The sequence below is a fragment of the Sus scrofa genome, chromosome 7 (assembly GCF_054392235.1).
Source record: "Sus scrofa isolate SSC_HxYL_T2T_F1_AM1 chromosome 7, Sscrofa_HxYL_maternal_Yorkshire_Landrace_v2.0, whole genome shotgun sequence".
Classification (NCBI taxonomy): domain Eukaryota; kingdom Metazoa; phylum Chordata; class Mammalia; order Artiodactyla; family Suidae; genus Sus; species Sus scrofa.
The window spans coordinates 35,207,991-35,234,205 of record NC_139389.1 but is presented as its reverse complement, the minus strand read 5'-3'; the positions used below and the strand labels follow the sequence as shown (position 1 = coordinate 35,234,205).

The following is a 26,215-nucleotide window of genomic DNA, read 5'->3' as shown; positions in this document are numbered from 1 at the left end:
CTTCTTATAAAAATTGAAGTTATTTGGAAACATGATTGAAAAGGTGATGGAATTTTTGCAGCTGCTATCAATTTCACATTTTTTTTTTTAAACCAAAAGCTATGGGATAACATGCAAAGAGACTCTACATAGTCTTGAAATTTCCTCATTTCTTCTGTGAGGAGAGACCAGTCACTGGAAACAATTAGAGAAGACCTTTCACTTATGGCTGGCTAATCACATGAGTCAGTTTTATAAACCCTAGATAAGCAGAATTGTTTCTAAGTAAAATTTATGCCAGGGAATTGTTAAAATTTCTTTCTCAATTTGATTGGGTTCTGCTTGATTTTCAATTATCCCTGATTTTCAATATTCTGGGTTCCATGCCAAAATTATTCAAAAATTATTTATGTGGCAAGAATTCTGTGTTGCAAACATAGGAATAAATTTACATATAAAAAGAAAGGAATATTTTGGGTACATTTGCTCAGAGACTTAGAAGTTTGGGGTGAATTGTTTGAATCTATCAATTTAAAATATTTTTAGAACTTGAAACTATATGATATGAAAATCTTCGCATTAGGTCTGAAGCATACCCTCCTAACATGTTGTAGAGCAAAATCCAGAGATATCTTTTAGTGAGTTTGTGAACCAAGTTTTTGCTAAGTTTAATCGTTATGATCATACATTTTTCTGCTATTTACTGTAATATATAATTATTATTATATAAATACTGCATATTACATGCATATATAACTTAGTAAATATTCATTAATATTTTGAATAACTGATGTTCCATAAATTCTTTATTAGATACAAATATTTTACTTTCTTTTATGGATTGATGGACTCAAACCAATAACTTTGAAGGAAAATCTCTGTTTAAAAGATTTGGCTTCAGAATCATTTTTAATTTCAGTATTTGTCTTAAAGTACTGGATGAAGATTTTGAAAATAGCACAAGAATACAGTACCTAGTTATTTCACTGGCTCTCTCTAGCCTCTCTTGAAAATGATACATTTCTTTATTTTCTTTCTATTTGATGTGGGATTGGTGGCTTGCATTGTTTCAGGCAGATTATATTCTTTCGATATGAAAGAGTATCTATTCATTCTTTCCAGCATAACCCACATCATTTTCTAACTGTTCATTCTGCCAAGTAATTAGGGAAAATGTTTTTCATAAGCTATAACTCCCTCTCTGTTTAGCCTTAGCTTTCACTCTCTCAGTTTATCACTGTATGTTGATGTTGGGTGTGGCATCTTTTGAATTGGGGGCATTATGTTCAGGGTTATAGTATGTAGGAGTAGACCAAGTTTTTTGAATTTTAAATGCTTGAATTGTTAACTTTTTTATGGATGGTAGTCATTATTGTTATATTATGGTTTATATTCTTACAATGGAAGAAAACCCATTTTCCTTTTTGCAAGTGAATTCTTGAATTTATATTAATGCTGGTGTAAATCTTTTCAAATCACACAATTCCAACTTAAGATAACTATTTTAGATTTTGTCAATGATTTATTTTCCAAAGGGAGACAAGGCACATAAAGTTTTATATTTGATGCTCTTCTGGAGAATAACTGAGATACTGTATCTAATAGTTCACAGTTTATTTATATTTTATTTCAAATTCAAAGCAATGGCTTATTAGCAAAACAGAATTCCTTCCATTTCCTCCAAGGTTTAAGGCTCTCCTTTTGTGTAAACTAATAGGAGGGCTGTTTGCATAAACGTGGCAGGTGACAAGAATGTTTTGACAGTTTCAGAGATAATGTCCTATGACCATGTCTATTTCTCTTTCCTCTAGTTCACTTCTTCTCCCACTGCCTCTGAGCAGCTTGCCTGTAAACCACCTGCTTTCTCCTTTGTTTCTCCAACTAATCAGAAAACACCACCTGCCCCCGTCAACCTCTCCGAAGCCTCTGTCCTGGAGGAGATCCACACGAGGCGGCTGGATGTCACTGGGGCCCTGGTGGAAGAAACAGCTACGTACTTTCAAACTTCCGCTCACTCTGCACCCTTTTCTGCATCGAAGGGCGTGTTCTCGACGTCACAGTTCCCCCATTCCACTCAGTTGTCAGGTTCTCCTTTGTCCCATCCAAGTGCAGCCCAGCAAAAACCTGGCCTGACGTCTGAAGCTCTCAAGAAGACGACAGCTGTCACCTCGCCCGTCCTTAGTCCCAGCGAAAGTCCGAGAACCTCTTCTTCACCGGCCTCCGGTGCTTCTCTGAAGTCGAATTCAGCCTCCTACATCCCAGTCCGCATCATCACGCACTCGCTCTGCCCGAGTCCAAAACCCTTCCCCTCCCTTTTCCACGGCTCTTCTTCCACTGTCTGTAGCCACGTGTCATCCAGCGGGAACCTCTCAAAGTCAGGGGTGAAGTCCCCGGTACTCTCCCGGCTTTCCCTCCTCACGGCCATCCTCAAGTCCAACCCTTCTCACCAAAGACCCCTCTCCCCGGCATCCTGTCCCACCTTCACTCTCAACTCCCTGACCTCTTCCACACTTACTCTCGATCAGAAAGTAAAACAAACCTCACCCACGCCGAAAAAATCTCTCTCGAGTTGCTCCCTGCGGGCAGGGTCTCCGGAGCAAAGGGAAAACCAGGTTTCTGGACTCAGCCAGCAAACCTTTCTTTCACCTTTTTCTACCAAAGCTGCTCCCCTTCCTCAGACCCCCTCCCACATCAGTAGCAGCCCTGTTTCTTTGAATGTAGAGAAAATGCCATCCCCCTCTTCTTTGAAGAGCAGTCCCATGCTTTCCCCTCTGCAAACAAGTACCTCCAGTTCGGCGGGTCTGCCTCCTGTTCCTCCTCCAAGCTCTTCTCCTCTGTCTCCCAAGGGCAGACGGGATGCAGACCTCAGGGACCCAGGCAAGCCCAGGAATATTTGCCCACATCCTTCAAAGTCAGCCTCCTCTGCATCATCTTCTGTATCTCCTCTCACTAACCAAAGAGCCAGGCTCTCCTCCCCAGAGAAATGCTACCATCCTTCCCCAGCTCTTTCAAATCTGATAAACAGATCCAAGAGAGCATCAGCACCGCTCTCTGGCCAGGGGCAGACTCCTTCAGCTCCTCCTCCACCTTCTGTCTCCAGTGCTGGCTCTGCCTCTCTTCCCCAAATGGGGTCCTCCTCTCCCCCTTTTGCTAATCTGCCCACACAGGCGCTCCAGCTCAGTCCCTCAGCGCTGCACTCAAATCTTACCTTGCCTTCAAGATTTGGGAAATCTGAAAGCTCAATATCTGACCACAGGTCATCTGTTTCAACCCCACCACCTCCCATCTCTCTAACAAGAACCAAGGAGCTGATTTCACCTTGTGCATTGTCCATGTCAACAGGCTCTGAAAATAAGAAACCCAAGGTATTTTTTGCATGCTGCATGGTGCATGCTTTATTTGAAATATGGAAGAATCTTTTTTTTTTTTCAGGGAAAAAGTTGATAATTATGCTATTCATTCTGCTCCTACAAGGAGAGAAAGTGCAAGGGGATCTAGGATTTGGTATATTTGAATTGCAGATGAATTATAATCTATCTAAATTTGTGCATGTTTCTGTAAAACTTTGATCTTGCAAATCCTCTTATGGTAACTCCTTATATCTATGGCTCCAAGGGCATTTTTTTTCTAGGCATAATTTAAGTTATATTATTGATCCCAAAGATGGAATTGAGAGCAGTTAGATGAAATTTGGGAATATAATACATTTCTGATTATTTAATAACATGCACCCTACTATCCATCAAAATATGCTGTACTGATAGATAGGAGACAGAATTAGTGTAAAGTGGAATATTATCATATATCTAGGCCCATATTATTGCCCAGTCAATTGTAAAACTTTCTATTTCCTTTGCTGACATTTATTTGTTGTTATTAATTTTCTTTCCCTTCTCCCAGGTTGATTTTTTTTATTGCTCTCTATATACCTGAAGCTAAATCAATATGGATTTAGCTATATATATATATTGGGCAAAAGGGAACTGAAATTTCCTTTATATGTGAAAAGTATTTGATTTATGATAAGCACTAAATACTTAGTGATTATAAAATACAGAAAGGGTGGGCAGCCTGGGTAAAGGGAAAACAAATTAAGAGAGAAAAAATATTGACTGTTATCTGTGCTGAAGCAACCCATTGAGCAAGGATGTGAAATCAGTATTTATTTTCATATGGGAAGGGACACATTTGAAGGAGTGATCCGTAGGGTGCATTTTTCCTGGTGAAAGGCAACTTGGCTCTAGAGCATGCTAGCTTCCCAGCTGTGCTCACAGAATTTAGGATGTGGAGCTTATACACCCAGAATTCAGTCACTGTTATATAAATAAAATAAAATTATGAAAGTGCCAGTATTGGGGGAACTGGGAGTTTTTAGTTCAGTGCATTGGAGTAATACAGTGTTAGAGCTTCCAATTGCCATGAAGGTTGTGTTCAACCCTGTCTGTTGGGCTGGTTAACTTACAGATGGTTAACCCTGTCTATTGGGATGGTTAACTTACAGTGGGAATGGTGAAACAACCCATATGATCTTGCTAATATTACCACACAACTTAAAAAGCATGCATTGAACATCTACTGTGTGCCCACGACTATGCTAGCTGTTTTGAGGATGTATGTTTTATTTTTAAGGAAAATAAGAGAGAATCCTTTTTCTTAAACAATTAAATTGTATTTAGCAGAAAAACATGCACACCTATATAATGTGAAGAGGCTACAGAGAGTTATTAAATCTACGGTAAAGCCAGAAAACAAGTATAAGGCAATGCTAACATAGAGTAGCACAGGTTATGTATAAAAGTTCACTGAGTTCAGTACAATAGAGATGGGTTGAGCTTAATGAAGAGGAAAGCAGTTGGCATTTCAGAAATGGTAAACAACCTGACCAAATATACAGAGAATGATCCTAGAGGTGTGTATGTGGAGAACTAAGACTGGCCTTGTCATAGAATAGTCATAATAGTAATGATAATTACAGTAACAGCTATCAGATACTTTCTATGAGTCCTAACTGTCCTAGTAGTTACACAAAGAAGTTAAAATTTAATTTAAAAGGATGATGTCGGTTGATTTTTTTGTGCCCATATGAGATTGGCAATATTACTTTCTCCATTTTATAGACCAAGAAACTGTAGTTCAGTGAATAACTTGCCCAGGTTATATTTCTTATCCTGGCAGAGCTGACATTTGTATTAATTTAAGTCTGATTCTTGAAGCCATTTTCTTTATCACTGAGATTTATTGCTTCAAAGCAATAACTCATGTTAATTATCATTTTAGTCTGATTTATTAATTCTCATGAAGGAAATAATCATTATGGAATAATGATTAGAAGTATCAATTTATATAATATTTGGATCATATAAATGTGTTTTTAGAAATGATGAAGTCCTTGTATTTTAAACTTCAAAGAAAATGGGATGGAGGAAATCTTTTACCCCAATTCTAAGTTTGAAAATCTTATTTGTCTGGTGATGTAAACATTACTATTTCCTGAATTTACTGACAAATTACCTCTAAAGCTACACTACCTTACACTTAAATTATTTTTTACCTTTGTGAAACATGGTTTTACTCCACCAGCTTCTTCAGAGTATTTCTGTTTGTGGTTCACTCTGCTTTGTTCAGGTTTTGGACCAGTTTTGAAGAGCTTGAAGAGAGTAGGCCCAGAGGGGCTTCTGATAAAGTCAAATCCTTTTCTCTCCTAACCTGTTTATCCGCAATTACTATTTCTTCCAATATTGAAGAGTTTTTAGCATTTGCTTTATTTTTTTCTGTTTATTTTCTTTATTCCCAAGTTAATAAAGTTCAAATCTGTGGACATGCATGGTAAATTTGATGAACATGTATGAAAATATGAAGAATGATTATAATTTACCCATTTTTATCTGTTCCTTTGAATAGAATAATGTTTCTCATAATGAGTAAAATTTATAACTTCCACAAAATTAGTTTCTCTTGAGACACAGTGTTCTTTGTCATATTTATTTATTCCTTGCTTCGTGCTGTTTTCTCTCTAGGTAAAAATCAGCCTACTTTTTTTTTTTATTGCAAACTATTGTTGGCAGGAATTGTAACTTGAGTATAAAAAGTTCATTAAAATGGATGGATACTGGAATAGATAAATCGTTTCCCAATTTCTTTTGATATTTGACTAGTATTGTTGAAATTGCTAAGATTATTTTATAGGTTGATAAGAGGAAATAGACAAAAGCTTTAGGATATCAAAGAATTTATATGCTTTTATGGACCATTTCTTGTCCTGCTCCTTCCACTGTGGTGCTAATCCAAGGACAGGGCTCTCTTTGAAGTCAGAGAGTTTCAGATTTAGATCTTCTCCACTCAGTGCCAGGTCCAGAAAGGAAAAAGGTCCTAGAATATAGATGGCCATCAAATTAAAACACAAATGCTTGAAAGATATTAGTTCAAAGTCTGGGCCCTACTGTCCTTTGATATTCAAATAAAATGGAACAGCTAGATTATGCTGAGTTCAATTCAGGTATAAAGAATGTTTGATGTTTCTTTTTCATACATAGACTCTTAAGATTCTGAATCTGCTTGTGTGAGTATTAACAGCTATATTTTAATTTCAGATATCATTTAAAAATATTATTTTGCATTATAACATGGTCCCAGACAGGATGAGTGTCTTCCTGAATATTGCTCCCATGGCTTTTTGATCAACATATATATGGTCTGGGCAGCTTTTTTCCCCCCTTGGGAAAGACTGAATATCACAAAATTAATCCACGGAGTTTTATTTGGGTTTCCAGTATAATTTGCCTTCATTCATAAGATAGTTTAAATTTTTCTCCTTGTGAGTTATCATGATGTTCCATGTGGAAATCTGAGATGGTCATTAGATCAGAACCTCATACATACATTCCTTCACTGGTGATGTGAGGGCTCCAGTGGTATGACTGCCATGGTCTGAAAGCTATCTAGACACAGCTTGTTTAGGGGAATCAATTTGGAGCTTTCTGATACTTCATGAATTTTTATAGCTGATGTTTATTTATAAAGTCTCATTCCTTTAAGACATCATAGCATTTCCAAATACACCACACTGGAAACTTGGTGGCAATAGTCTCCATGTGACTTTCTCCATTTCTGCTGATCCTCTCATCATATGGGAAATGAACAATGTGAAATGTACCTCTATGAATGAAAATGGTTCGTCTGGGTTCAAACCAGTCACTCATTCATTCAATACATATGTACTGGGCGCTTCTTGTGTGCATGTTTCAAAGCTGTGAAGATGTAGAGACAAGATTGCAATCGTGCTTGCTGAAGGAACGTTTATATTCTATGGTGAAAAAGAAACAATCAACCACCTCCCCCCATCCCTTCCCAATAAGTACCTTTTCTTGTATGTTAGAAGGTCATAAACGATATGGAGAAAAGTATAGCAGGATAAAGGTGGTGGTTGCGAATCTCTGTCAGGTGGTAGAGATGGGTTTCTTTGAGAGGATGACATCCAAGGAGGTGATGCTCCTTAACAGAGTATAGTCAGGAAAAGTTTCTAAGGCCAGAGATCATGTGGCAGGTTCAAAGGACCGTTGGGGACCCAGTGAGCCAAGAATAGAGTGAGTGGGGGAAAAGGAGGTAGTCAGAGGGAGATGTAACTGGGAGCTAGGTCCTGTGAGGTCTTGTGAGCCACTTCTAAGTATTTGATTTTTAACTGGAGTAAGACAGGAAACCATTGGAGGATTTTGACTAGAAATTGATGCCTTCTTATCTACCTGGCTGGTGAGAGAGAAAGTACAGAGAACTTAGGGAGCTATTGCAACAACCTAGGCAAGTGATGATGGTGGTTCTGGTAGCTGTGAGGGTGAAGATAATATTTCTGTGTATATTTCATAGGTAGCTTAACAAACATTCAGCAGTCATTAAAGCCAGCTGTAGGTGAAATGATGTTAAAACAGCTGACATTAGACATATATGTCTTCTTGTTTCCTTTCTTTTTGTCCCACTGTCTTCTACTCTACCTCCTCCCCGGAGTTCATGGCACCTTTCTGGGGATTCTAGATTTTCTGTGATTATTGCTTCCTTGTCATCTGTCTCTTCCACCTCTGTAGGAACCAATTCTGGGTCCCATTCCCTTTGTGTCTCTCCAGATAGCCTTTTAGAATGGATATTAGCAATGATTCCCATTCAAGTTGTCAGTGATTGACAAAAGCTTCTTTTCTTTACTCCCCAGGGAGTATTGGCATTTTTAACAGAAGGGGGCTTGTGCAGTTTTAACCTAAAGAAGAGACTTTTCCAAAGAAAAAGAAAACATGGATCCAAGGTCTTGAATTCAAATCTTGGAAATTCACATCCTTGCAGAAAGATGATTGTAGAAACTTAGCATATTGGAAAAGCCTTCAGGAAATGCTTCAACATGGGAAAAAGGGTGTCTAATTGGCCAGGCTCTTTAAGACTTCAACAGCAGATGAAGAACTCAAATTTTGTGTTTTTTTCATGTCTTCTGAGTCCTACTGTGATTTTCAATTAAATACTTCAATTTAAGTCAACAAATATTTGCTGAACATTCATTCTTTGTCAGGTTGGTGGTAGGTGTTGGAAATCATAGAAAATCTCGTCTAAAAGACCTCTCAGGCTAAATAGGAAGGCAGGATGTTGTAATCCAAGGCAATAAATGCTATACATTTAGAGTGCTAGGAATATAAAAAGATAAAACAGCTGTGGAGACGGGACGTGGGAAGGATTGTTCAGGGAAGCTTTCTTAGTAGTTCTCATCTTCTCTGTGAGATCGAAAACCACAGACGGTAGGTTATTGTCACATTGCTTCATATCTCAGGATCATTCCAGAGCTTGTGTTCTGCCAGTAATCAGGTGTAAGGCAGGTTTCTGGGCAACCTCCTTCTGTGAACTGGGTCAGGGCCTGGGTTGAGCTTTCATCTCAGGGAGACCCAGACAGTGTAACCATGGTCCCTAAGGAGTAGCAGGTGTGCTTTTGGAGTGATGCTCTCATCCATGGCCAGGGACGCTTCCAGAAGAAGAAGCTGGTCATGACGGTGGGAGGCTCTTCATCAGGGCCTTCTTGTTTATGGAATCAGAGGTCCTGTCATTCACTTGTATTTAAAGTGTAACCATGAGTTCAAATCCCTGATTCTCAAGGCAAATAGTAAGTCTGTTTTGTTATCTCAGAGGTGTTTATTACAGAGCTTGTGGTGAATTTTAGGCATCAGCAATGAGGAGTGGGATAGTGGTGGGAAATACTTTGTGAAGGGGAAAGATATATGCCTTGCTCTCCCCACCTTCACATCCAGGATTTATGTCACAATATCTAGGATTGCCTATAAATAGAATTAGCTCTAATAAACTTACACACAAAATACCATTTCCTGTTTAAATGTAAACTTTGCCCTGCACCTGTAGTGGACATTTAAGAAATATCTGAATGTATACATGTATGTGTGACTGGGTCACCTTGCTGTACAGCAGAAAATTGACAGAACACTGTAAACCAGCTATAATGGAAAAAATAAAAGTCATTATTAAAAAAGAAATATTTACTGAATGATGACTAAAGCATAGACTGTAAATTTGAAAGGTGCAATAGTATTATTTATGTATTTATGTATTTGTTTATTTATTTTGCTGAATTCAAAGTCAGACTGGTCAGTTCTATTTTGTATGATTAGTTAATGGTGATTTCAGCTGGTAATACAGCCTAGTATTATTATTCAAGTTATAATTACAGTGACTGAAGCGATTTGTAATTTTTTTTTTTTTTTTTTTGTCTTTTTGCCATTTCTTGGGCCGCTCTCGCGGCATATGGAAGTTCCCAGGCTAGGGGTCTAATCGGAGCTGCAGCTGCCAGCCTACGCCAGAGCCACAGCAACACGGGATCCAAGCCGCATCTGCAACCTACACCACAGCTCACGGCAACGCCGGATCGTTAACCCACTGAGCAAGGGCGGGGACCGAACCCGCAACCTCATGGTTCCTAGTCGGATTCGTTAACCACCGCACCACAATGGGAACTCCTGTAATTTTATTTAAAAAATTTTTTTATTATATTTTTCCTCTCTTATCATATTTTATTATTATTTAAAATTTTTTTTTGTACTGTCATTTCCCCAATACAATTTTTTTCCTACCGTGCAGCATGGTGACCCAGTTATACATACATGTATACATTCTCTTTTCTCCCGTTATCATGCTCCATCATAATTGACTGGATGATTTGTAATTTTAAACCAAGGAGTAGAAACCAGTGAATTTTCTCTGAAATCTGGAAGCCTTGAAATTGTGAAGAAGAAACATGTTCCAAATTAGAATATTGTTAAGGGAACCCAAAGGAATATACTGAACACAAAAAGTATTTCTTATGGCAACAAGAATGATCTTCAGATGGAAAAGGAAAAGCTCTGTATTTTCTTAGAGATGTGCAAAGCCCAAGGTAGATGAAGAGCTAGAAAGAACATCTGGTTGCTCTAAATCAGTTCAGACCTCCTGGTCTATACAAATTGCATCTCAAAAAATAAATTAAAATGTCTACTTTTATTGCAAAACTATTGTAAATGATGGGAAATAAGAGATTTACCAGAAAAAAAGAGTGGGATAGCGATGGGAAGTATTTTTTGAAGGGGAAAGGTATATCCTTGCTTTCCCCGTCTTCATGTCAGTGTTCCATTTTTTCACATTAAAAAAAAAAAAAGGAAGGTAAATTCTTAAAATTAAGACAGTCTTAGTTTGTGAATGTTTACAAAAACAATTATAACTGGATGCCCGACATTCTTTTCCAGCAATAGACATTTATTGAATGCCTTCCAAGTTCTAGCTTTTGAGCTGTCTTTCGTGATACTGTGAACAAAGAGAGGTATTTGAGGGGTTGTGATGTATTTCTGTGAATTCCCATTTGTTCTAAATGCTTAGCCCAAAGTGTACTCAAGGTCAATCTCTGTATCATCCCCCATTTCAATTTTCTACATGTTATTTATCTATGACTTTTCCTATGCTTTCTTATTTATTTGATTGTTTGTCTCAGCTGATTAGGATGTAAACTCTAGAGAGTAAAGGCTTTCTGTGTTTTGTTTACTGTTGAATCTCCAATTCTTAGAGAAATGTGTGTCACAGGGTAGCTACTCAAAAATAATTTGTTGAATGAATCCATTAGTTGAACTGCCTTATCCAAATAAATCTGTCAGATGGACTGATGCCTGCCAGGTTGGCAGAACCCAGTAGGTGAGAACTCCCTATCCTTGGTATATGGCTTGAATGAAGATTTTAAAAATGACATGCCTAAGAGGAGAGTTCATGAAATAATATAAAAATTATTATCGTTATAGTTTACAGTGACAAACCACATCGAATCAGTGGAACTGGATAGAGATAATGCCTAAAGCACTATTTTTGGATCTGGAGGAGAAAAAAGCTTACTACAGGATGGAGTTTCATTTTAATAAATGTTTAAAAAAAAAGATAAAAGAATTAGGAATTTTAGGGCCATAACATACTCAGTGTGATCCAGCAATATGAAATGACTTCTGGAGTTCCTGTTTTGGCTCAGTGGTAATAAACCCAACGAAGATCCCTGGCCTCTCCCAGTTGCCATGAGCTATGGTGTAGGTTGCAGACCCAGCTTTTGCTGTGACTGTGGTGTAGGCAGCAGCTACAGGGCTGTTTTGATCCCTAGCCTTGGAACTTCCATGTGCTGTGGGAGTGGCCTAAAAAAAAAAAAGACAAAAATGGAAAAAAATAAAATGACTTCAACATCTCTCTCATGTATACTCCAAACACACCACAAAAAACCAAGGAGACAATTGCAATGATTTTCATCTTCACTGTGCTAATTAAGTTTATTGTCATATCGTGTAGGTGATGATGATATGCTGCATTGCGTTAAAAATATATCTTGTTAAACATACCTTTTAAAAATTTAAAGGAATAGTGACAGAGGAAAGGGATCGTGAAATTCTTCAGCTGAAGATAAGTAAGGAGGGGTTGGTGGAAACAACAGTATAACTTTCAAGCGGAAGAGAGCTCTTAGCCCACGCAGGAAACATATAGGACCAAGGACATATAGGAGTAAGTTAGTCAGAAGCATATTTTGGCTTAATAGAAAGGAAATTTTATGCCAATTCTAACAGTTACACTCAAGGTGCTACCTTGGGAGGTAGGCAGGTGTTGGTGGTGTGACTGAACACATCAGCGAGATGCCCTGGATAGAGGGTGTTGAACCAGTTTGCCTTCGGTATCATTACTGATTGTAAGAGTACATGGCATTACACGCCCAATTACAAGATATCACTCTGAAAATCTTCTCCAGCCATTTTCTTTTGGTCAGCTGAGGCTAGGAGAACAAATGTTGCAAACGATTGCACATCCTGAAAGGGGAGGCAAGGGTATTCAGGAGATACGTGCAGAGTTACTGAGCTGGAGTGTCTGCGTCCAAATCATTGCTATGATTCAGTAGCTAGTGACCCTAGGTAAGTTTCTTAACATGTGTCTACTTCACTTTCCATATATATAATGAATATAATAGGGTATCTGCATGATAGATTTGTTGTGCAAAGTAAATGAGCTAACACAAAGTTTTCAGAAGGCTGCAAGGCTTTTCGTGATCGCTAACTATTATTATTATTGCAACTTGTGACAAATAAACATAAAACCATCATGGAGTATTAGTAATATATTTTATTCTATATGATTTGTCTGTTTAGATATTCCTTGGGAGAAAAATAGAGAGAAGCATGGGTACTGGACCCAGCTGGGCCTGGATTCCAAACCTGATTCTATTCTTTATGGGCTGTTGTCTTAGATGAGTCACCTGAACTCAACACATCTTTTCCTAATGACTCTTTAGTTGTAGGGATTCTGAAAAATTAAATGAGGCAACGTATTTATTCGCTAGTGATAAATGGCAATGCTTATTTCCCGTGCAGAGACAGCATTTCACTTTCCATCCTTATCCAGATAACACTGTTGTTTGGAGACCATAGCAGTGCAGGATCAGAATAGTGACTGCAGGCTCGAAGGGACCAGGCGCTTTCTTCTTCCAGTCTGGTGTTTTAATTTTTTTTTTTTTTAACTTAAACTTCTTCCTAAGGAAAATGAATGTGCCAGCCTCTTAGCTTCCTCACACCAGTTTAAGGAAGGTTACATCAATGACATCTTAAATCTCAAAGTTTTATTTTACCTCATTATCCTGTCGTCTTCTGCAGACCCTTTGGTGTGCTTTCCAGGGAACTCAGACAGCCTGGGGCTGCGGTGCCAGTTTCCCGCTGGCTCTGGGTCCCTGGGGAAGCTGCCTGAGGCAGGAGCTTTTGATGTGCATGGAGGCTTGAACTCAGGCAGCTTGGGACCTGGGACAGTATCAAAACTGCTCTTTTGATTATGTGTATGATCCTGACTTCTACTTATGCTCAACCCTCTCCCCCAGACACTCCAAAACTGAGCTATAGTACTCTGAGTTCTACTTAAAACTCAGGATGTCTTATCATTTGGTTCATTAACAGTACCATATTAGAAAGTGCGGGAGGAGTTCCCAACGTGGCACAGTGGTGAACGAATCCGACTAGGAACCATGAGATTGCGGGTTCGATCCCTGGCCTTGCTCAGTGGGTTAGGGATCTGGCATTGCCGTGAGCTGTGATGTAGGTTGCAGACGCGGCTCGGATCCCCCGTTGCTGTGGCTGTGGTGAAGGCCTGCAGCTACAGCTCTGATTAGACCCCTAGCCTGGGAACCTCCATATGCCGTGGGAGCGGCCCAAGAAATGGCAAAAAGCCAAAAAAAATAAAATAAAATAAAATAAAGAAAGTGCAGGAGATGGTGCTAAGGTTTAAAAAAATGAATTTAACATCAAGAGCATGCAAGGTCTTCTAATTTTTCCATTATGTAATTAAGTTGCTGATATTAACTTCTATTCAAAATATGCTACTTATTAAAAATGACTGCTAAATTTTATGTATTCTGATCATTGTTTTTAATGAATGATGCAAGAAAATGTATTGAGTTCAATTAAACTTATTGGCATAATATTTGCTAATTGTGGCACTATAAAAAAGAACCACTTTCCTTTTAAAATCAAGCAAAAATACCCCTGACATTTATAAAATAGTGTTCCTGTGAGGGAATGCTGCTAATGAGAAATTGATATATAACTTTGTAAAAATGGATGTTTTAAATTTTGAAACTATATAGCACATAATTGCTTATAATCCCTAGGCTGATATTTGACTGTGATAACTCTTTGCTTCTTATTCTAATAAAATATTAACATAATGAGCTAATTTTTTTTTCCTGTCAAAAACAAGTCGTGCAAGCACAATAACTGTTTTCTTCATTGGATAACATGTCTTTTAACTTGGTAGAGCTAGCCTAAATTTATGTCACATTCTTTTCTGTTTTCAACTCCACTCTTGCTTTCTGGTTACCTCCCCTTCTAGCAATACAAGACCAAGTCCAGCTACAAGGCTTTTGCAGCAATCCCTACAAACATATTGCTTTTGGAACAGAAGGTCAGTGTTGGCTCAAAAGCAGAGTGAATTTTTGTGATGTTTCCTAAAATGGCTAATATCATTTTTGTTATGTTTTTAAAATGTCTGTTTTAAAGTTCTACCTTTACTAAACTAAAATGCTGCTCTTAGTTTAGGATGAGCTGGTGAAAACATCTGGATGGATAGTATTGGAGAAATCAATGATTTATCAGTAGAGTCTGGGTAGGAGCCAAGAGTTGTCCAAGCCACTGTCATGCAGCTCTGGGCAACTTGATTCAGATTTGAGTACATCCCCGTCCTTTGGAATCTTAAATGGTTTTAACATTTAAGAGCTTCCACCTCTATTCACCTTGATCAATAAAGGTAAATTGTGGTTATATGTGGGCAACTAGCCACCTTCCAGACTTGGTGATTAACAGTGGCTTGTGCAGGATAGAAATATATTAGCCAAGCGGCCAACTTAGCCTCTTAGATTCCATCATGGGCTGAACCTCTTTATTCATTCTCACAGACACTGCTCCTAATTCCATAAACAGGAAGGAGGGTTGAGATCCTTTCCAATGACCAACTGCTTTCACATGACTCCAAAGCATTTTTGATTTGCTGTTAAGAGCCATTCATGATAAGATTACAGGATTCTACTTCAGTAGGTAAATTAAATTAAAACCTCTTGTTTTATAAGCACATGACATATGCTCAAAGGAAGCCCCAATGGAAGATCCTATCAGAACTGAAGTGGAATCCATTATCGAATCTATGCAATGATACATTTCCTATGTTATTTTTATGGTATTTATTTATTTAGACAGTTTGTCTTTGCATTGAGCTCATTTATTTTCTGTACAATTATAGGGTTTCAAATATTATCATGATTTTTCAAAATGTTAATGTTGCCAACCAGGTGGTATGTTGACCACTGGGTTATGAATGTACATTCTTGTTATTTTGGCATGATCTGGAGAATAAAACTGCTATATATTCTCTTGCCTAAAAAGTAGGAATCGATAGTAGGAAATGCTAAGTATAGGTGAGCATTAGTTGGCAGTATCTCTTATGTCATGTATCTCTGATAACAGACACCAGATTATCCACCTGTGGTTTTGAGTCTATGGTCTGTGTATCTGAATGCTTTGAACTAGGGGGTCACTTGGCTACAGGGAGATCTGTAGCTTTTAATCTAGATTCTCTTCTGAATTTGACCTTTATAGCTCACTGAAAGATGAGCTGGGCCTAAGATACCAGTTTCTGGAGGCTTCAGGAGGATGCTGGAAGTGACACCTTCACCAGATGCCCCTTATCCTATTGTCTAGAGTTATCATGTCAGTAGTGGAAGTGTTCCCCCACCACAGGCCCTCTCCTTTCTGGACCTCAGTGCCTGCCTTCACAGAAAAGGAAAGCATCTAGGCAAGCAGAAGAGGGGCTGGCTGTGTCATGTTCCCTCACTCTGGTCTCACTAACCCAGCGCAGTCTCCTGCACCTGTGTTGTGCCACTATGTCAACTTGCTATTTAGAAAAATAATTGTTAATTCTTATGGAAAGGCTTTTGTAAGGTTAGGCTGGATGTCATAATCGGTCCCAGAATCTCTGTCTACCAGCTCTCTTCTCTTTCAATCAATTTGAAGATAGAGATTATAATTTATTAGCTAGTCATTAAACATGAAGAATTATTAGCTCAATTTCAAGTTTCATCACCAATGTGTACAATGGTATTGCTTTGTATTGAGCCTAATGAAAGTTCTTATGGGAGAGGTTTTGTGTTTTGTTTTTAATTTTGAGTAAAACATACTCTTGGAGTTACCATTGTGTAGTGGAAAGGAACCCTACTAGAATCTATGAGGATGTGGGTCCGACCCCCTGCCTCACTCAGTGGGCCAAGCATCCAGCGTTGCCATGAGCTGTGGTGTAGGTTGCAGACCGGGCTCTTATCCTATGTTGCTGTGGCATAGGCCTGCAGCTGTAGTTCTCAGGCTGGGGCCCTAAAAAACTGAATCAAACAAATAAACAAAAAAACCCCATACTCTCAGTAAAAATATTATTACTTTTAGTACAACAACGTGTAAATATCTAATTTGAAATATCTGTATCTAGTGTGAATAATTGTCTCTTGGCTAAGATATTGTTTTTGGACCATAAATATCGGAATTGTTCAAAGGTCACAGGAAATGACATGTTTGTTTTTCTTTACAGCCTTTTATTGTTCCATACAGACATATTCCATAATATATATATATATATATATTTGCTGGCTTTCTCATGTTATATTCCTCAAGGAGACACTGGACTGTAAGAGAATTTTTAAATAACAGAAGTATTATCCTAAGATTTTAGGAGAGTTGATTTCTATTTTCAGTAAGATTTCTTGAATGATACAGTGCTGTTTTTCTCATGGTTGTAGTTTTTAAAAAATAAATCTGCTAATTTAGCTTTTTAACTCATCTGTTTGTACAACAGAACTTATCCTATGCTATTAAAATCAAAGGGACTTATTTCTGAATTGAGTGGGTAAATTAAGACTGTAATTGTCAAAAACATCTATTTGGGGAAGGATTAACATTTTGGAATATTTTAAATCACAGAAACTTTTCTGCAAGTCTTTTAATATAATACAGAACACCACAATTAAGGGGTAGGGTGATGGTACATGTCATTACAATATTCTGTTAGAATCTGTGCAGTGGAATACCTTGAAGATATAATTAATGTATTTAATTTGTCTTAAAATAGGTCAACAATTCTCTCCCCCGATTTTTTATACCATATTTTGTGTTATAACATATGGCATAATTAATAAGGAGCCTTTATCACTTTAAAAAAGTAATACTATTTTTAAAAGCAAAATTTTCTACAAATTGAAATACAGGCCTCCCTTCCAATCAGACATTAAGCTCTCATTGAATCCCTGGATAGGTTTCAGCTTTAATCACCCCTAGATGAAGCCCATAATTTTCAAAAGAGTACATTTTGTTGGCAGAGGACATGAGGTTTCTGGTACTTCTGTTCTCGAATTTATTGTCTGCATCAAAACTTCAATTTATAGCTTATTCCATTGTCTATCAGTTTTCGCCCATGAACATTTAGGAGGGAAGCATTTTTAACTTAAGTCTTAACCAAGGCTTTACAGGAAAAGACAAATGTCAGACGTCATATTTTAATGTGTTGGCATCAAGGTCTTTGACCTAATCTCCTGCCAATAACAATCTTCCCCAAGATTAAGATGGGGATATAATACAAGTGATTATAAAGCAGGAACAAAACAATCAGATCGACTTGCATTTGTGACTGTCCTTATTGTAATACTTTCAACAATATGCTGAGACTGTAGAAGAAATAATTTTGATAGTAATAATTCTAATTCCACGAAATTGGAATGATGAGGACGTAGTCTTTTACTCTTGGTATGTGTACTGTTGCCCTTTTTGGGGAATGTTAAAATTCTCTCTCTCTTATTGACTAATTTTTCTTCTTTCATCTGAGTCTGAAAGCAATAGGTAAAACATCACAATTAAACTGAAGGCACATATTAATATTCTAAATAAATGTACTATTACTTTTATTGTGCCATTGTATTAAGGAAAGGAAAGATAAAGGAATATTTCCATGAAATCAAATAATATGAATCTTTATTGTCTCACAAGTGATTAATGTTTTTCCCTGAAAGAATACATTTTTTTCCTTGAAAGTAATTTCCCTCTTTATAAGTATTTCTCAGGATAAAATCAAGACTATGGTTAGGTACTGTTTTCCAACAAATGACATTACTATGCCTTTAATTCATAAGCTATGTGTATTTGAAAGAATTCTAGAGTAGGGCATTTTTATAAATAGCACGTATAAATTACAGGAATAATTATTTAAATGAGAGTTTCAGGACTAAAATCATTTTATTTTTCCTAGTGGTAGGGGGATAGAGAACAGCTGTTCTGAAAACAGTGGTAAAAAACTGGGTGATAAAAATGGAAAGGTAGAGGTTTGAGGTATCTTGTCAACTGTAAAGTCAATTTTATTCTAGGTTACCAGTTTGATTTTTAAAAACATGAGTTGGTAAACTCCCGTCTGATTAAACATATGTCTTCGGGTGAGACTATTTTAATATCTTTGCATGTCTCAAAAAGTTAACAAAATCTGGTAAAATTAGCATATGGTCTAGACTAGAGAGACATCTCCTAATTTAGGTTAGTTCAAGAAGTAATTGTATTTCCAATTTCTTTAGCAGTGGAGGCTGCCCAGGAACCACATCTATACTAATTGGTTCTCCTTGGGCAGGTGTTTACCATGTAAATATCTCTTTTAAAGCACTTACTAAACCATATTTAAGAATGAATATTGCTTGGCTTTTTTTCCTTTACTGTAAACTATTAGAGAAAATATAGTAGTTTTTGTTAAACATTCATGGATTGAATTAATTTAGTTTGCACCTGGGTAGGTCTCTACATTTCAGTTTTATTCCACAAGATTTTTAAGGCAAATTTTTTGCTCAGAGGATTATAAAAATAAAGGGGCCTAGTATATGGCACTTGGGATGATGATAATAAGAGTCTTCCTTTAGGATAGAATAAACCTCATCAATTCTAATTCCATGGAAAAAATATAATGGGCCTTCTGCTCCACGGAAAGTAAGTTGGTTTTAGACTTGACACTTTTTAATGTTTAGAGAATACAGTCACAGTGGCTGCATATTAAGTACTTAAGTGTATCCGACACTGAGCTAAATGCTTTATTATCCTCACAACTCTGTAAGGATTGATGCTCAAAATGCCAACTAAATTTCCCAAAACAGCAGGGCTAGGAAGTTGCTATGTTGGACCTCAAGTGGGGTCTGTGTATCCCCCAGCATTTCTCTGTTTGTCATAACAACAGTGACATAACTAGCTCAAGTGAAATATTGATGATTTTGGATAATTTTTTTTTATTTGATAAAACATTTTTAAATCTGGTGTTCCCACCGCAGCTCAGTGGGTTAAGAACACAACATAGTGTCTGTGAAGATGCAAGTTTGACCCTGGCCTCACTCAGTGGGTTAGGGATATGGCATTGCTGCCAGCTATGGTGTAGGTCACAGATGCTGCTTTGATCTGGTGTCGCTGTTGCTGTGGTGAAGGCCTGCAGCTGCAGCTCCAATTTGACCCTAGCCTGGGAACTTCCACATGCTGCAGGGGCAGCCCTAGCAAAACAAACAAGCAAAAAAATCCTATCATGTGAAAATAATCTAAGACAAATATTCCTCAATCTTTAAAGAAGATGTACTTTTAAGTTTCTGGAAGCCCCTTTGGCTTACGATATACATTTTTCCCTTTACTTCGAATCTGAACCCTATTCAGACCTGAATCTCCACCTAGATAATCAAAATGAGGTTTGTTTTACTGAGAACATCTCCAGTCCTACAGTTTTGTATTAATGACTGAAAATCAAGCAAGATTTTTGTAGTCCTCAAAGAATTTATTCTACCAATTGCCAGTCAGGTTAACAAAGGATAACAGCATTTAGGTTTAGCATGAGTTGTTTTGGGGGGAGATAATTTGATCATAACTAAAATACAGTAGTAGCCCATGAAATTGTTGAAATCCAATCCAGTTAGATAGTCTAGGCATCTTAGAAAGTTTATAATCCCTTTTAGATTATCCTTCCTTTGGAAGCAGTTTACTTTCTAACTCTATTTAGAGTGTAGCTAATTCGTTCTATCTATCTTCTGATTTTTAGAACTTAATCTCATTTCCAAAGCAGCAAGTTAGACTGATTCAGTATATCTGACTTCAGAGTGCTTGCAATTCCATCAGAGAAGGTTCTTGTGGATGAGGAAAACCCATTACAGTGTGCTGGCATATATTCTCCTAGAGACTTTGATTTACGATGCTTGTTCCTAGTCTTTGGCTTTTAATTATAATGTCATACAGAGCTCAAGAACTGTTGTTTTCTAAGAGGCAGATTCACCACGTCACTTTTCGAAAACTGGGTCCCAAAGTCAGTTGTGCTGAGCAAAATATCACCACTTTTAATGAGACTATTTCTAACTTTATGCTAGTTAAGAATCTTTAAAAGTAGGATTCAAAGCATGTCTCATTTCAGCATCACTTGGCTCTATCATCCAATTTGGTAGAAAATATATGTTTTTAATAAAAATCTTTTATTGGAGAATATTTGAAGAGAACTTCACTCAAAATGAATAAATCTAAAGAAACATCAATATGATCCTGCTGGCTAAGTTGTCAAAAAAGCAATCTATGGTCAGACTTTTTGTTAATGGAGATTTAATGTACTTTCTTTTAATACACTTTTGTACCACAGAGAAGAAAGCTACTTTTTATGGCTTCTAGAAGTGGATCAAGATGATATATTTGACAGAGAACTCCTTGTCAATAAAAAAATCAATTTTGGTAAATTTCAAGGCTACTTAAACTCAAAATAAACCCCCTCTCCAAGTTTCAATGCAGTTTGAGTACTGTCTCCATTTCAGTGCTTCAGCACTACTGAACTAATTCCAGTTATCTTCCTTAATTTTGCAAAGATTCCAAGTAGATAGTTTTTTCTCTTTCTTTGAATAAATTTCAGTATTTTAAATAGCATAATGAAGTTGTGTTTGCCTATAATAAGTTCCCACAGGGAAACCAGGATAATAACCCTACTTGATTTTGATAGTAAGAAAATTATATTAACACTGATCACATGCTCAGATCTTTGATGGTAAACAAATTTAACTGAAATAAGGGAAAACAATAATTTATTTTTACTTAAAATATTTGGAGTTTACCTCTCTAGAGAATTTTACTGAGTCATATTAAAATCATATTATTTGTATGATTCATTTATTAATACTATTTGTCACCTTTCCCTTTCAATTCATCCTAAAGAGCTTTTTTTTAAAAAGTTTTTTTATTATAATCAATTTACAATATTCTGTCAATTTCTGCTGTACCACACAGTGACCTAGTTATTTATATATATAAATGTGTATATATATATATATATATATATATATATATATATATATATATATATATCTTCTTTTTCTCACATTATCCTCCATCATGTTCCATCACAAGTGATTAAAATATATAGTTTCCTGGGCTATGCAGCAGGATCCCACTGCCCAGCCACTCCAAATGCAAGTTGTCATCTACTAACCCCAGACTCCCAATCCATCCCACTCCCTCCCCTCCCCATGGCAAACACAAGTCTGTCCTCCATGTCCATGATCATTTCAACTTAAAAAGCTTGACTAAGCACATATCATGTGCTCTATCCTGAAGCTACAAAGATAAATACCATATTTTCCTAATTGTAATAGGACAAGTGGTCTAGTAGCATAGAGATACTATTAGAGAGTAATGATGATACAACATGCTTAAAGCATGTATGAAGTGATATGATGCCTCAAAGAAGGAGTGCCAGATTTTCCCTCAAGTGAGTGCTAAAAAAATTGTAAAGGAGTTTTGTTATGATCTTTAGGAAGAATAAAAATTCTAAGTGAGTGTTCAAAAAATAATTGAGGTGGAGTTAGTAATGTGTAGTTAGAAGGTCAGCACAAGTTCAGAGAACTCAAATGATCCTTGCAGTTAAAGAGTAGCATGCAAGTGAGGAATGGGTAGAAGGTGCTGCTGAATGCAACAAAAGGGATTTTTTTTTTTAGGAAAAGTCCAAAGAATATAGAAGGGAAGAAATAATAAAGATACGAGCAGATATTACTGAAACAGAACATGAATATGTAAAAGAAGACCAAATACAAAAATTAGCCTAATTAAGAGATTAGAAATTGATAACCCTATATGGAATTTGATTTAAAAAATAGGTAGACACAAATAAATATTAGAAATGATGTGGGAGTTCCCGTCATGGCTCAGTGGTTAACGAATCCGACTAGGAACCATGAGGTTGCAGGTTTGATCCCTGGCCTTGCTCAGTGGTTAAGGATCCGGCATTGCTGTGAGCTGTGGTGTAGGTTGCAGACATGGCTCAGATCCTGCATTGCTGTGGCTCTGGCATAGGCTGGCAGCTACAGCTCTGATTGGACCCCTAGCCTGGGAATCTCCATATGACACAGGTGTGGCCCTAGAAAAGACAAAAAGACAAAAAAACAAAAAAAAAAAAAAAAAAAAAAAAAAAGAAAAGAAATGATGAAGGTGAGGGACCAAGATGGCAATAGAGGAAGCTTCTGAACTTCTTTCCTCCCAGAGACATGCTGAATGTATAGCTACACATAGAGACATTTCCTATGAGAGAAATCCAGAAACTAGCCAAGTGACTCCTACATATCAGATTAATAAGGAAATACCCATGTCAATCCTGGAAAGAAAGGCTGAGACACACTCTTGCCATAAACCCCATACCTGGCACAGTGCCATACAATTAGGAGGGAAACTCCAACTCCCAGATTTGCCCTGAGGTTTTAGACTGGACATCTAATGTCCCAATGCTTAAGACTCTCACCCAAGGGACAGGCTTCCAAAATACCTACCTCCAAAAGCTGATGTTGATTGCACCCATAAGAACTACGAGACTATAAAAAAACAAAGGAGCAGTTCTTAATGGGCATGTGAACACTCACTGTGGCTATCACCCCAGGGCTCAGTGAGTGGGCAAAATGCTCATTTCCCAAACTTTTCCTGGAAGGGGTTTGATTATATACTTTTTTTTTTTTTTTTTTTTTTTTTTTACAAACCACCACCAGTTTCTAATTAGCACACACATAGGGGCTGACTTCCATGCTCACTGAAGCCCACACCATCTCCCTCTGGCTCACTCCAACAATAAAACTAAGTTGCCAGTATCTCCTGTAAGGAGATTGTTCACATACCTAGTGCCCCAGTTTTTATAACTGTCACTGGAGGAGCCTACCTCCCCAAATCATCTAGATCAATTGCCAATAGAACTTGCTTTCACAAGTCCCATAGAACTATAGCAAACAAAGAAGCAGCTTTTTTTGTTTGTTTGTTTTTTGGTCACCCTGGGGCATTTGGAGTTCCCAGGGCAAGGTATCAGTTCCAAGAGTAGTTGTGACCTAAACCACAGCTGTGGCAATTCCAGGTCAAAGAAGCAGTTTTTAAATGATGTAGGAGCACCCTTTGTGTCTATACACCCAAACCCTTCACAGAGGGAGTAAGTAAAAATGTCTGTTTTCCATTTTCTTCCTGAAAAAGGCTTAAGTACATACTTTCCCATCTGCTGCTAAATGTGATCTTCTACTTTGGGACACTGATGGGTCTAGGCTTTGTGGCTGCAGGAAGCCACTACAAATAAAGATGTTGGCTTGGACAATCACAAAGTTTCAAGGGATAGTCAGGAGCTCATGCTGTGAAAATTGACAAGATTCATCTACACAATACCAACCTATTCTGAGTGGGAGAAGTGGCTGTTTTATCTAATGCATGCAAGCAATACAGAGAGTCATGGAAAATAAAGAGACAAGGGTATACGTTACAAACAAAAGAACAAGCTAAATCTCCAGAAACTAATCTTAATGAAATGGGTATAAATGATTTATCTGACAGAGAGTTAAATGTTAGAGTCATAAAGATGCTAAGAAAGTTCAGAAGAGCAATGCATGAGCGAAGTAAGAATTTGAAAAAAAAGATAGAAAATATTTTTAAAAATACCAAACAAAAATCATAGACCTGACAAATTCAATTACAGAACTGAAAAATTCAATAAAGGGGTTCATCAACAGACCAGATCAAATGCAAGAAAAGATGAGTGAACTCTAAGACAAGTCAGACTTCATTGAATTAAAGGAGCAAAAAGAAAAAAGAATGAAAAAGAATGAAGTAGCTCAGGGGACTTATAGGACATCATCAAGTATGCTAATGTATTAGTGTTCATATTATAGGAATCCTATGAGGAGAAGAGAGAGAAAAAGGCAGAAAGTTCTTTGAAGAAATAATGGCTGAAAACTTCCCTAACCTGGAGAAAGAAACAAACATCAGATCCAGGAAGCCTAAAGAGTACCAAAGAAGATTAAGTACAGTGATCCTCTCTGAGACACATTATAATTAAACCATCAGAAGTTAAGGAAAAAGAATCTTAAAAGCAGGGACAGAAAAACAACTTCTTACATATGCATGCATTCCCATAAGACCATACATATATTTTTCTGCAAAAACTTGTAGATAAGAATGAAATGGGATGTCCATTGAAAGTGCTGAAAGAAAAAAAAAAACTACAAACCAAGAATGTTTTACACAGTACCATTTTCCTTCAGAATTAAGGGAGAGATAGTTTTCCAGACAAGCAAAAGCTGTAAGAGTTTATCACCAGTAGACTCATGTTCATTGCAGCATTATTGACAATAGCCAAGGTATAGAAACAATCTAGGTGTCCAATGATAGGTGAATGGATAAGAAGATATTATATACAAATGAAACCAACATTTTGAGTTATATGTCAACATCACAATTGACTTGACTTTATTCCAGAAATTCAAGATTGATTTAATATTAGAGAAATTTGTTAATATATCATATGACTAATTACAAAGTAAAAATATGGTTATATCCTATAAATAAGGAGAGAAATTTGTTTTTGTCTTTTTTGCTATTTCTTTGGGCCACTCCCACAGCATATGGAGGTTCCCAGGCTAGGGGTTGAACCAGAGCAGTAGCCACTGGCCTATGCCAGAGCCACAGCAAGCGGGATCTGAGCCGCATCTGCAACCTACACCACAGCTCACGGCAATGCCGGATCGTTAACCCACTGAGCAAGGGCAGGGACCGAACCGGCAACCTCATGGTTCCTAGTCAGATTCGTTAACCACTGCGCCATGACGGGAACTCCCAGAAATTTGTTAATATAATTTATCATATGACTAATTACAAAGTAAAAATATGGTTATATCCTATAAATAATTACAACCTATAGATATGAGATAATCATATTTTTACTTTGTAATTATGTGATATTTCATATAGTATAACATTAATATACACTTAGAAAAGATATTTGATAAAGATTCAACACAAATTCATGATAAAAACTCTTAACAAACTAGGAAAAGAAGTGTCCCTCCCCCCTTTTTTTTTACAAAAGAGTATTTACACGAACTTGTAGCCAACATTGTATTTAATGGTGAATTATAGAGGTATTCCTTTTACTAACAGTAAAAAAAAAAAGATGCTTGCTCTTCTATTTAATATTTTACTAATGGTTTTAGGCAGTAAAGGAAGAAGGGAAAACAATAATAAAGAATTGGAAAAGAAGAAATGAAACTACACTTGTTCTGATAAAATTTCCTACATAGAAAATGCAAGAATCTATGAAAAATCCAAGAATTTGTGAAATTACTAAAATAAGACAATTTACCAAGTTTACTGGATAAAGAAAATGATTGATATGTAACATCAACAAACAGATGATTATTTTTTAAAAATGAGCAGCTTATACTTGTAATCCCCTAAATAAGATAACTGAGAATAATGTAGTAAAAATGAGCAAATATATAAATAGGAATTGTGAATAATCAGCAAACATAGTGATGCCCAACCTCAAAAATTATCAGGGAAATGTGACCTAAAATCAAAGTGAGATATTTCATTTACAAGAGGATGCTAAGATTTTTTAAAGCCTGAAAACAGGAAGTCTCTTCCCTTGCTACTATGACTGTAAAATTGTAAAATTGTTTTAAAGAACAATTTGAAATTATCTGATGAAGTTAAAGGTGACTATTATTCCATTATTATGCAGCTACTTTAGTCTTAAAACTATAAATATATGCATAATATGTACATAAATATTAGTTGTCATGGTGTGTAGTAGTTGAAACTTGGGGTCACCCTAAATATTTAAGAAATATCCCTTTTGCTGT

At 36.9% G+C, this 26,215-nt stretch overlaps 1 protein-coding gene across 50 annotated transcripts in view; it reads left to right on the top strand.

Moving 5' to 3' along the window:
* Positions 1–26,215, top strand: part of MLIP (muscular LMNA interacting protein) — a 240,337-nt gene that overhangs the window by 123,090 nt on the left and 91,032 nt on the right. For 33 of the 50 annotated variants that reach the window (XM_021098546.2, XM_084966926.1, XM_021098542.2 and 30 more), the window contains 2 exons: positions 1,791–3,344; positions 14,377–14,448. The exons of 1 other annotated variant lie outside the window; for it this stretch is intronic. In XM_021098546.2, the coding sequence (XP_020954205.2) occupies positions 1,791–3,344; positions 14,377–14,448 (1,626 nt within the window). The remainder of the gene's footprint in view (positions 1–1,790; positions 3,345–14,376; positions 14,449–26,215) is intronic. 16 more of the 50 variants (XM_084966932.1, XM_084966923.1, XM_084966913.1 and 13 more) reach the window with 3 other exon arrangements.